The sequence below is a fragment of the Hordeum vulgare genome, chromosome 3H (genome assembly GCF_904849725.1).
Source record: "Hordeum vulgare subsp. vulgare chromosome 3H, MorexV3_pseudomolecules_assembly, whole genome shotgun sequence".
Taxonomy (NCBI): Eukaryota; Viridiplantae; Streptophyta; class Magnoliopsida; order Poales; family Poaceae; genus Hordeum; species Hordeum vulgare.
The window spans coordinates 119,274,306-119,286,145 of record NC_058520.1 but is presented as its reverse complement, the minus strand read 5'-3'; the positions used below and the strand labels follow the sequence as shown (position 1 = coordinate 119,286,145).

The window sequence follows — 11,840 nt, the reverse complement described above, 5'->3', positions numbered from 1 at the left end:
GGCGCGGGCGGCGACGGCGGCTCGGGGATAGGCCGGGGCAGCGCCGAACGGTGGCGCGAGCGGCGGCGGCGGCGCGGTCGGATGGGGGCGGCAGCACGGTCGGATGGGGACGGTCGCGAGAGTGCAGAGCGAGCGCAGAGAGTGCACAGCCAGCGCAGGAGAGAGCAGGAGAGAGCGCAGAAGAAAGAAGGAGCGAGCGCGGGAGAGTCGCGCGCGCGGGAGCCGGCGCAGCAAATAATGTGCGCGGGATTGCGTTTCGGCCAGCGCGCTCAATTGGAAATGGCGCGCGCGTTGTTTTTGCACGCCCGCTGGAGCTGCCGCCGCGTCGCGCGCGCTAAATACAGCCTTTTTTACGACGCGGTGCTTGTATAGCGCGGCTGTTGAAGATGCTTGAGTGTTGCTAATAAACAAACAAATATGTTCAAACATCCAGTCGAGATCAAAATTTACAAAGTTGCAAACCTATATCGATCTTTGATATGTCCTCCAGAAATAAACAAATCATGTGCTACTAGTGGACCGTGTTGTTCGAGACGGGCCTGTTGCTGCTCCGCACCGTGGTGAGAATAGCATCCAGGACCCTCAAGCGACCTTCCTTGACCTTGAGCTCCTTGGCCAGCACCCGCAGCTTCTCCTCGTGCATCTCGTACGTCCTCACGGCGACCCTCCGCTCCTCCTCAGCCTCCCGCTGGCGCCTCTCCGCGCTGGATGCGGCCGCCTGCGCCGCCGCCGTCTCGCGGACCACGTCGTCGATCTTGCGCTGCAGCGCGTCGGCTCGCTCCGTCAGGCGCTGCACGGCCGCGCGCTGGGACGCCGCGGCCTCCTCCCGAGCCAGCAGCTGCTCCCGCAGCGCCGCCTCCCGCGACATCGGGTTCGCCGGCAAAACGGCCGACGTGATCGTCTCCCAGCACGACGGCGACGACGACATGGCGATCGAACGCAGCCTCGGCTGCTGCGTGTGCGTTGATCGAAGAGGTTGACGAGCTAGTTTCTCTCCTCTTTTTGGAAACTTGTTAATTAGCTGCTCGAGGAGAGGAGTTCTTGTGGATGCCGGCTCGATTGGAGTTTGAAAACCGGCACGGTGTCCGCGCGTTCTCTTCTAGTTCTGGGGGAGCTTAGTTCTGGGGGAGCACGATTCTTTTTAGTTCTTATACTTAAATGAAACCGAACACGCATAGGAGACAAGACAACGCACGTTGTTGGGGGGCGGCTATGTCTCGCTTGACGCAAGAAACACGCACGTCTCGCTTCAAGCGCTCGCGACAATGGGCTGGGCCCAGTGCGCGACTACACGCACACGTCAAGCGAGCTAGCACACGGACGGCTAGCGAGCTAGCGTGTTTCTGGATTTATCAAAAAGAAACTACCGTGTTCCTTTTTCGTTTTATTCCTTCCGTTTTTCACATTTTAATTTTTATTTTTCTCTTTGTTTTTCATACTTTTTGTTGTACTTTCTAATATTTAATATATATATATATATATATATATATATATATATATATATATATATATATATATATATATATATATATAAATGAATTGACACATAAAAATGTGAATTCGTACATTTGAAAAATATTAATCATGTATACAATAATGTTTCTAATGTATAGGAAAACCATAAAAAATTTATGAAAAAATAGGCATCAAAAAATATATATGAAAAAGGTTATTCAAGTCTTTAAAAATGTTAAATGTATATAAAAATATTCTAGTGTATATAAAACATGTACAATATGTATGAAAAAACGAGACATCAAAACGTATATTTTAAAAAATGTTAATCATGTATTAAAAAATGATAAACTTATATAAAATGTTCGCGGTGTATAAAAATGTAAAACACTTATGAAAAAGTAGAGATCAAAACATATGTTCTAAAAAAAATGAATCATGTTTTTAAAATATGTTTATACATTATCAAAACATGTTTTTATGCTAGTAAAAAATGTTCAGCGTGTAATTGGAAAAAAATGTTTAACATGTTTGATTTTTTGAAACATGATTTTGAGAAAATGAACAGCATGTTGTTGAAAAATGTTCAGTGTGTATAAAAAAGTAGCTCGTCTATAGAGAAAATGTGCAATATATATTGGAAAGAGTAGACACGTGTTAAAAAAGGTGGAAACCCCAAAGAAAATCAATGAAGAAATGCAGAAAAAGCAAATTAAAATGGAAAAGAAGCGTATAAAAACAGATAAACTAAAGGAAACAAATGAAAGAAAGGCAGGAAGACAAAAAAATCCAAAGAAAACAGATACAAACAACACATAAAAATAAGAAAAAGAAACCGACTAGAAGGTTCTAAAACCAAAAAAACATAAAGATTATCACATAAAAAGATCCAAAGAAACTCGATAAAAACCATGAAGAAAAACACAGAAAAGAAAGAACAAAACCGTGAACACCGGACTAGTCCAGCCAGAGAGCAAGAATAAAAACCGCCCCGTACAGGTGCCGAGCAACGAATAACGATGACCCGAATCAGCAAACAAAGTGATTACTCGGCCGGTCCATTTGTCATATGGCTTATCGCTAGATAAACTTACAAATTAGTACAAGCGACACATAGCTGTGACGCATGTTGTTGCCTAGAAAGAATCGAGAAACTCAAATCTCCGTGAATTGTTGGGCCAATATGGCTCGATCCAAATATAGGTAAAAAAGGTTCTTATTGGGCCAAGGCGGATAGACATAAACATGTCAATTGACCAGCGTGCCATGCTTGGTTTTGACAGCGAATTCGGGATTGAAAGTCAAGAGGTGCCAAGAAATTGGTGCCCTTTAAGCGGGGCCAAAGCAACAGTTGCATCGAACCTAGAAATTGCGCTGTATAGGATTCCGAGATTAGCACTATATGTATATCCACAATAAAAGTGTAGGGTCCTCGGATTGCTCTTGGCCCGATTGGTAGTTATGAGGGCCCTTTTGTCTCGTGCTCTTTTTTTCTCCTACTCTTCTACCGAGGAGGTTTCCATTTGAAAGTTCAGGGCCAATAATTAGATTTTTTATTTCCATGTTCCTTGCTCCTGGTGAACTCACGAAGTGGTGGGCCTAACAACCATATTCCCTTTCCTCTCGAAGGCTTCCGGTCGATTTATTTGGACTCATACCTTCTCGGGGAAGTTTTCAGTCAAAGCACTCCACTCCAAGCTAGTACAGGGGTGTTGGTATAACTGCTTCGTGAGTGTTTGACACGTTTGGACTCCTCAAAATCAAGATATTTCTTTGGCAAGCATTTTGGAATTGCCTTCCGTCTAGTGATCAGATCTTAAAGTGGAATGACAACACTAACACGGATATGTTGTCTTTATGGATTAATCGAAAACACGGAATATATTATCTTCAAATGTGTGTTTGCTAAATACGCTAACCCATATCCAAGCAACTATGCAAAATTATTTGCAAACTTATCTAACCTATTTGGTAAACTTCTTTGAATTTTTTGGACTGCCTTTGTTGTAGTGTGTTGGTCACTCTCGACGATTCATAATATATCATTGAATACCTTGATCCTAGTTTAAAATAGTTGCTCATTTGTAGCATAGGAGACCACTCGCTAGAGTTGTGCATGTCGATACCATTGTCCCGATGATCTTTAAGATCCTTGCTTTTGGTATCAACTTGACGCATTCCACTTCATCACCATCTCTAGTTAGTGGCATTTGTTGTTTAGTTTGCTTGGCTTGCATCATCGTCTAGCCACCCGGAGGGGGGGGGGGTCCTCTGCACACTCCTATTACTATCACCCCCCTAGGCTCGATGCATCCTACCACTACCCCCTCCCCTCATCGGCAAGCCACCCACACATCAACTGATGGTGGGAGCCATGTCTTGCCTTATGTTTTTAAACTCCACCATCATCACTCTTCTCTCTAGTTTCTTCAAGATTTGTTGGTGAAGTGCGAGAGAGCAAAATGGAAAAAGATTAAAATCTGTCGGATGATACTACTCGGTGCATCAGCCGCCTCGCCAGCATGACACGCGCACACTAGGCCAGCTGAGCTTCTTCTTATACAACCTTATCTCTTTTCATGGACCACCCATCTTCTTCCTCAGTCCCCATCCCTCGGATTCCTTTTCTCCGCCAGCCCGCACCTTCATGACTTCTTCAATGGTGTGTCCTCTACTCCTCTCCTCACTTTGTAATAACCGACATGGATGCGTGCTCGCACCTAACTTGGTGGCTTCGCCTCCCCCAAGCTAAGGTGAGGAGAGGAGATGTGCTTCCTCCTTGACTGGCCAGTGGAGGCTGTTGCAAGGGCAGTGGGATCTGCGGCGAGCAAGGAGGCAACGCTGGGATTGGGCACCATTGCGGCGAGCAAATTCGTCGTGGCTGCGTCGGAGCTTCGGCGAAACGTCGCCGCGGCTGCAATGGAGCCAACGTGGCTGCATCAGAGCTTTGTCGGAACACCATCGCAGCTGCAATGGAGCTCGTCGTGGCTGCAACGGAGCTTCGGTTGGAGCTTCGTCGGGGCTGCAATGGAGCTCAGCCGAAGTTTCCATGGAGCTTCGCCGGATCCGTCGACGTTGCGTTGGAGCTCCGTCAGGGCTTCAATGGAACTCGACCTGAGTTGCGATGGAGCTTCATCGGACTCGTCGGCGCTGCGTTGGAGCTTCGCCGGCGCTGCATTTGGAGCTCCGCCAGTGCTGCAATGGAGCTTGGCCGGAGCGTCAGCGTTGCGTTGAAGCTCCATCGAAGCTGCAATGGAGCTTGCCGGACGCACTCAGTGCTGCATTGCAGCTCCGTTGAAGCTTCATTGACGCGCGTGTTAAAGCTAAGGTGCTCGTTGCTGTCGTGGAGCTGCTATGATCCAACGGCCACCAACACGCTAATCCAAGGATAGAACAGGCGGATGATTTCTTAAAAAAATCATCCGGCTGATTTGTAGCAGCCCCGAGCAAACATGGGCAAGAAAAGCGAGTGCGGCGACACAAGCAATACAAATTAGGAAAAAGTCCATTTTAAACCTTGAATTTGTAGAGGTTCGGCGAAATGAACCACCAACTCAAAATCCATGTGAATTGCAACCTATTCTATCAATCCCGATCTAAAAAGAACCCTGGATTCGATTGGCAAACCGGGATTGTTCATTTGACCGGGATTGGGCTGCGTTGCGAGGGGCACGCGCTAAAATGATTGGGCCAGCCTAGTCAAGCCCATCTCACTCTCGGACTTCACAATATTTACGGAAATAAAAAAGTAAGAAAAAAATTCACAAATTTTGAAGAAATAATCACGGATTTGGAAATGCCACGTACTCTTTTTACAATATTTAATTATATTTTGAAATGCAACGTACTATTTTTATAATATTTAAATATATTTTTAAATGCCACGTATTATTTTTATAATATTTAAATATATTTTAAAATGCCACGTACTATTTTTATAATATTTAAATATATTTTGAAATGCCACGTACTATTTTTATAATATTTAATATATTTTAAAATGCCACGCACTGTTTTTATAATATTTAAATATATTTTGAAATGCCACATACTATTTTCTATAATATTTAAATATTTTTGAAATGCCACGTACTATTTTTATAGTATCTAAATATATTTTGAAATGCCACGTACTTTTTTATAATATCTAAATATATTTTGAAATGCCACATACTATTTTTATAATATTTAAATATATTTTAAAATGTCACGTACTATTTTTATAATATTTAAATATATTTTGCAATCCCACACGGAAAATTACACAGGCTCTATTTTTCTGAACAGAAAAGTTTTTTGCTGCATCACTACTACCTGTGTGAATATTCGATAGCTAGTGAAAATATTGTACGTGCTATCCTGAAAAATCAATTTTGCTGGTGAGTATAGAGCCTCTGATTTTAGCTCCAGCTGCCTAGCATATGTTTTTTTTTCTTTTTTTTTCTTTTTTTTTTACTTTTAGTTTTCATTTTATTTTTTTATATATATTTTCATTTTTTTAAAGGGCAGCCTTTTTATTAACTTGTTCTTTTTTATAATCTTTTTGTGTTCACTTTTTTTATTTTTGTATTTTTTAGACCATGCAGCAGCCTTTTTTTAGCAGTCTAATTAAGAAACAAAAATGGACCGACCCAACGCGCTCCCTGACCCATCAGCCAGCCGAATCCCCGTTGACATTTCTCGCGTGAACATTTTTGTGTCTCAAGGTCCGATTTAGACCGGGGTCATATAGTTTAGGATGCAAACGACGGGGATTTAGACTTGAGGGTTTGATTCGCCGAACCTTTGTGAATTCAGGGTTTAAAATAGGCTTTCTCCTACAAATTATATGACACTCACATTAGTTAGTGCCAAGAACACGTGCCAAGCATTCTAAAGCAGAAAACCCATAAAATATATCTTAAACTAGAGCCGCGACACTTATTTTGGATTCGAGGGAGTACAACCAATTCCAACAATAGTGTCAACTGAACAGAGCCGAAAGCACCAAGCCAATCATGCTTTGCGTTCACCACTGCATCACAAAAGTTAGATCGAGGTAACATACCACTTTAGGTCGTTAGATAAAAAGAAATTTCAAGGAAGAACTTATTCCCAACATCGGTTAATTAGTACTCAAATGCCAATGTCAAGAAGAATTGAAACTTGTCGATGTCGCAATGCCAAGCTGGACAATCGATCACGTCTAGCACCCATTGCTCGTCCCGTAGCATCTCCTGGCTGCCCCCCTCTCCAGCGTCTCCGTCGCGGCGGCCTCCAGCGCTGAAGCGAGTGCCCATTGTTCGCCATCACGTACCGCTAGCATCTCCCGCTCGAGCTCCCTGATGCGCGCGTCCGTCGCCACGCTCTGCTCCGTCTTCTCCCGCACTTCCGCCGCCGCAAGCTCGCCGGCCCTCGCAGCGGCCTCGACGGCAGCCTCGGCATCCTCCGCGTGCCGCTCGGCCTCATGCATCTGCGCCACGGCCACGTTACGCTGCCGCACCGCCGATTCGAGGGCGCGCTGGAGGGACGCCACGCGCTCGGCCTCGTGCATCTGCGCCACGGCCACGTTGCGTGCCTCGCCGTCAGAGGCCGCCTCCTCGTCGGCATCCCACATCCGGCGACGGAGCGACTCGCTGCTGTCCGTCTCGCATCGCACCAACGACAGCACTCTCCTCCAGCACGAACACGCCATTGTTAACGCAGCCAAGGACAATTATTCGGAAGGGTTCTTTCCTTCTCCGATCGTGCCAAGGACCAAGGTACGTAGTAGGAAAAGAGTTAGCTTCTATTACGGCACGGACCACATAGAAGACTTGGAATATGACGCGAACGATATCGACTCGGAACGCTCTGCGACGGTGTTCCATCCAACCAGAGTCGAATTCTTCAGGCCGGGCCTTCAAAAGGGGGGCTGACCCCCAAGTATCCTCTTCACCGCAACACCAACGCAAAGTAGCGCTCGACATCCATCCAACGAGAGTAATCCACGAGAGAAGCAGCGAGTCCATCACTGGGAGTTGAACGCGATGGCGATCACGGCGGCGTCGAAGAAGGCGGCGAACCGGCTGGTGGTGGAGGATGCGACCACCAACGACGACAACTCCGTGTGCACCCTCCACCCAGACACCATGGAGAAGCTCTCCCTATTCAAGGGCGACACGGTGCTGCTCAAGGGCAAGCGCCGCCACAGCACGGTCTGCATGGCACTGCCTGACGACACCTGCGAGGGGCACAAGATGAGGATCAACAAGGTGGCCCGCTCCAACCTGCGCGTGCGCATCGCCGACGTCGTGTCCGTGCACCTGTGCCACGACGTCAAGTACGCCAGGCGCGTGCACATCCTCCCCGTGGACGACACCGTCGAGGGCATCGCGGGGAACCTCTTCGACGCCTACCTCATGCCCTACTTCATGGACGCCTTCCGCCCGGTCCACAAGGGCGACCTCTTCCTCGTGCGCGGCGGCATGCGGAGCGTCGAGTTCAAGGTCATGGAGATCGACCCCGCGGCGGACTACTGCATCGTGATGCCCGACACGGAGATTTTCTGCGACGGCGAGCCGATCAAGCGGGAGGACGAGGAGCGGCTCGACGACGTCGGCTACGACGACGTGGGTGGCATGGGGAAACCGCTGGCTCAGATCAGGGAGCTCGTCGAGCTGCCACTCAGGCATCCTCAGATCTTCAAGTCCATTGGCGTCAAGCCTCCCAAGGGCATCCTCCTCTACGGCCCTCCCGGTTCCGGCAAGACGCTGATCGCCCGCGCGGTGGCCAACGAGACCGGGGCCTTCTTCTTCCTTATCAACGGCCCGGAGATAATGTCCAAGATGGCCGGAGAGAGCGAGAGCAACCTGAGGAAGGCCTTCGAGGAGGCCGAGAAGAACGCGCCCTCCATCATATTCATCGACGAGATCGACTCCATTGCTCCCAACAGGGAGAAGACTCACGGCGAGGTGGAGAGGCGTATCGTCTCCCAGCTGCTGACGCTGATGGACGGCATGAAGGCCCGCGCGCACGTTATCGTCATGGGCGCCACGAACCGTCCCAACAGCATCGACCCTGCCTTGAGGCGCTTCGGGAGGTTCGATCGCGAGATCGACATCGGCGTGCCGGACGAGGTCGGGCGTCTCGAAGTGCTCCGCGTCCACACCAAGAACATGAAGCTGGACGAGGAGGTCAACCTTGAGGTGATTGCCAAGGATACGCACGGCTACGTCGGCGCCGACTTGGCCGCGCTCTGCACCGAGGCGGCGCTGCAGTGCATCAGGGAGAAGATGGACGTGATCGACTTAGAGGACGACACCATCGATGCCGAGATCTTGAACTCCATGGCAGTCACCAATGACCACCTTAAGACGGCTCTCGTCGGCACGAACCCGTCTGCGCTACGTGAGACAGTCGTGGAGGTGCCCAATGTGAGCTGGAACGATGTCGGTGGCCTCGACGGCGTCAAGAGGGAGCTGCAAGAGACCGTTCAGTACCCGGTCGAGCACCCAGAGAAATTCGAGAAGTTCGGCATGTCGCCGTCCAAGGGCGTCCTCTTCTACGGGCCACCAGGATGCGGCAAGACCTTGCTGGCCAAGGCGATCGCCAACGAGTGCCAGGCCAACTTCATCAGCATCAAGGGGCCAGAGCTGCTCACCATGTGGTTCGGCGAGAGCGAGGCCAACGTGCGCGAGATCTTCGACAAGGCGCGTCAGTCTGCGCCGTGCGTGCTCTTCTTCGACGAGCTCGACTCCATCGCGACCCAGAGGGGCGGCAGGATGGGCGACGCCGGCGGCGCGGCGGACAGGGTCCTGAACCAGCTGCTCACCGAGATGGACGGCATGAACGCCAAGAAGACGGTCTTCATCATCGGCGCCACCAATAGGCCGGACATTATTGATTCGGCGTTGCTCCGTCCCGGCCGCCTGGACCAGCTCATCTATATCCCCTTGCCGGACGAGGCCTCGCGGCACCAGATCTTCAAGGCATGCCTTAGGAAGTCTCCCGTGGCCAAGGACGTCGACCTCGGCGCGCTCGCAAGGTTCACCGCCGGCTTCAGCGGCGCCGACATCACGGAGATCTGCCAGAGGGCGTGCAAGTACGCCATCAGGGAAGATATCGAGAAGGACATGGAGAGGCAGAGGATGGGAGAAGACACCATGGAGCCGGACGGCGGGCAAGAAGAGGAGGCGGCGGAGATCAAGGCGGCTCACTTCGAAGAGTCGATGAAGTACGCGAGGCGGAGCGTGAGCGACGCCGACGTCAGGAAGTACCAGGCGTTCGCGCAGACGCTGCAGCAGTCTAGGGGGTTCGGCACCGAGTTCCGCTTCCCGGCGCAGCCACACGCCGTAGAAGCTGCTGTGAGCACCTCCGTGGCAGCTGATGAGGATGAAGACGATCTGTACAAGTGATCCAGTAGCCATTGTTAGAACATGAAGTAGGAATACCAGAATATTGTACTGTTTTTGTTCTGTTTCCTTTCGTCGAACACCTTATATTGTTGATTCTTTCCATGTATATAAATTTTTCGTTTGTAAGAATTTACATACATCATAGAAATACAATTGTTTTTTAGCAGCAACATAGAAATATAGTTGATGAAATAAATAGTTCTGTTCTTTATGGAAAAGGTTGCCTGTAATTTCTCATCAAACTTATAAGAAGGGGAACACCTGTTATCTGAAAGCTGTGGCACCCAACAGTCTTAGTTGCAGAGAGTTCTTTCTTAACTAACTGAATGTACCCAAATTAGTTGTAACCAACTAAATGTCATTCAGACCGGTCTTTCACAGTATGCCCTTCGTGTTGCGAGTTCTGATTGGGCGAACTTTGTAGTGTGAAGTGTCCATCAATGACCGAAGTGGACATACTGCTCGGTGCTCATGATCACATTCACCACAATGCAGTTAGGTTGGCCATAATGGGAGTAACTTAGGTACTCCCTCCGTTTCAGTTTATAAGTCCGGCACGTGTATCTAAGTCGTCAAATTGATCAATTTAATGAGAGGCATATATTACAAAAAATATATCATTAGAAACTTTAGATGTTCTATTTTCTAGTGATATAATTTTTATGTTAAACAATACATTTTATATAAGTCAAATTGACAACCTAGGTATACGCGCATGCCTTATAAACTCTGATGGAGGGAGTAGTATCATGTACTTGGGACTAGCAAACATGCTGATGTGGCAGACAATTAAAAAAGAGAGAGAGGGTTAGAGTAACATAGGTAGATACCGTAACATGCTAAATGCTTTGCTACTATGTGTCATGCATGTCAATGAATGAGGCCATCTATGATTCTACTTTATCAAACATAGAAATATAATGGATGGTATCCTGACTTTACATGAAGTTTTGCATCATACTCAGCATCAGAAAAAGTGTGGAGTAATACTGAAATTGGATTTTGAAAAAGCCTACGATAAGATCAACTGGAATTTCCTTCTGGAGTGCCATAGGAACAGAGGTTTTGGAGAAACCTGGTGTGGGGGGATAAAAAAGATATTGTATGATGGCACGGTGTGCATTAAGTTGAATAATGAAAAAGGCCCGTATTTCCAAAACCATAAGGGGGTTAGGCAGGGTGATCCTTTCTCTCCCTTCTTATTCAATATTGCTGTGGAGGCCTTATCTAAGATGGTGAGAAATGCCCAGAAGGAGAAATTATTCACAGGTTTGGCCCCTGATCTCATTGATGATGGTGTTGCTATTCTTGAGTATGCAGATGATACGGTAATATGTTTTGAACATGATGTAGATGCAGCTGTTAATATGAAACTCTTATTATATATGTTTGAGCTGATGTCAGGGTTAAAGATCAATTTTGAGAAGAGTGAGGTTTTTAGTGTGGGTGGTGATGATAATATCCTGAATACTTATGCTGACATGTCTAATTGTCATATTGGGCATTTTCCTATGAAATATTTGGGAGTCCCAATAAGTTGTACTGGTCTCAGAAATGTTGATTGGTTGTTTCTGGATGAGAAATTTCTTAAATGTTGTGAATCCTGGATTGGTAATGCTGCATCTTCGGGGGGTAGGCAGATTCTGATGAACTCATCCCTTACTAGTATAGTATATTACTATATGGCTATGTTTCTGCTCCCTAAGATGGTCATATACAAACTGGATAAGCACAGGAAGAAATTCTTTTGGAGAGAATTCGAGGGTAATAAGAGGTATCACCTTGTTAAGTGGGACCGTATCTGTAGATCAAAGAAGAAAGGGGGCCTGGGGGTGAAGAATTTACATAAACAGAATGTGAGTTTACTTGTTAAATGGTGGTGGAAGTTGGAAACACAACAAGGGTTGTGGCAAGATGTGATCATGGCTAAATACTTTAGACGAGTAGATGTGACATCTATCTCTAGTAAGTTTTCGGATTCCCCCATGTGGAAAGCTATTGTGAAAGTTA

The 11,840-nt window shown here is 47.4% G+C and overlaps 1 protein-coding gene across 1 annotated transcript; it reads left to right on the top strand.

The window, feature by feature from the left end:
* The first annotated feature begins 7,463 nt into the window (after positions 1-7,463).
* LOC123439651 (cell division control protein 48 homolog D-like) lies at positions 7,464-9,830 on the top strand. Its single transcript, XM_045116341.1, has one exon. The coding sequence runs from the start codon at positions 7,464-7,466 to the stop codon at positions 9,828-9,830; it is 2,367 nt and encodes a 788-aa protein (XP_044972276.1).
* The last annotated feature ends 2,010 nt before the right edge of the window (positions 9,831-11,840 follow it).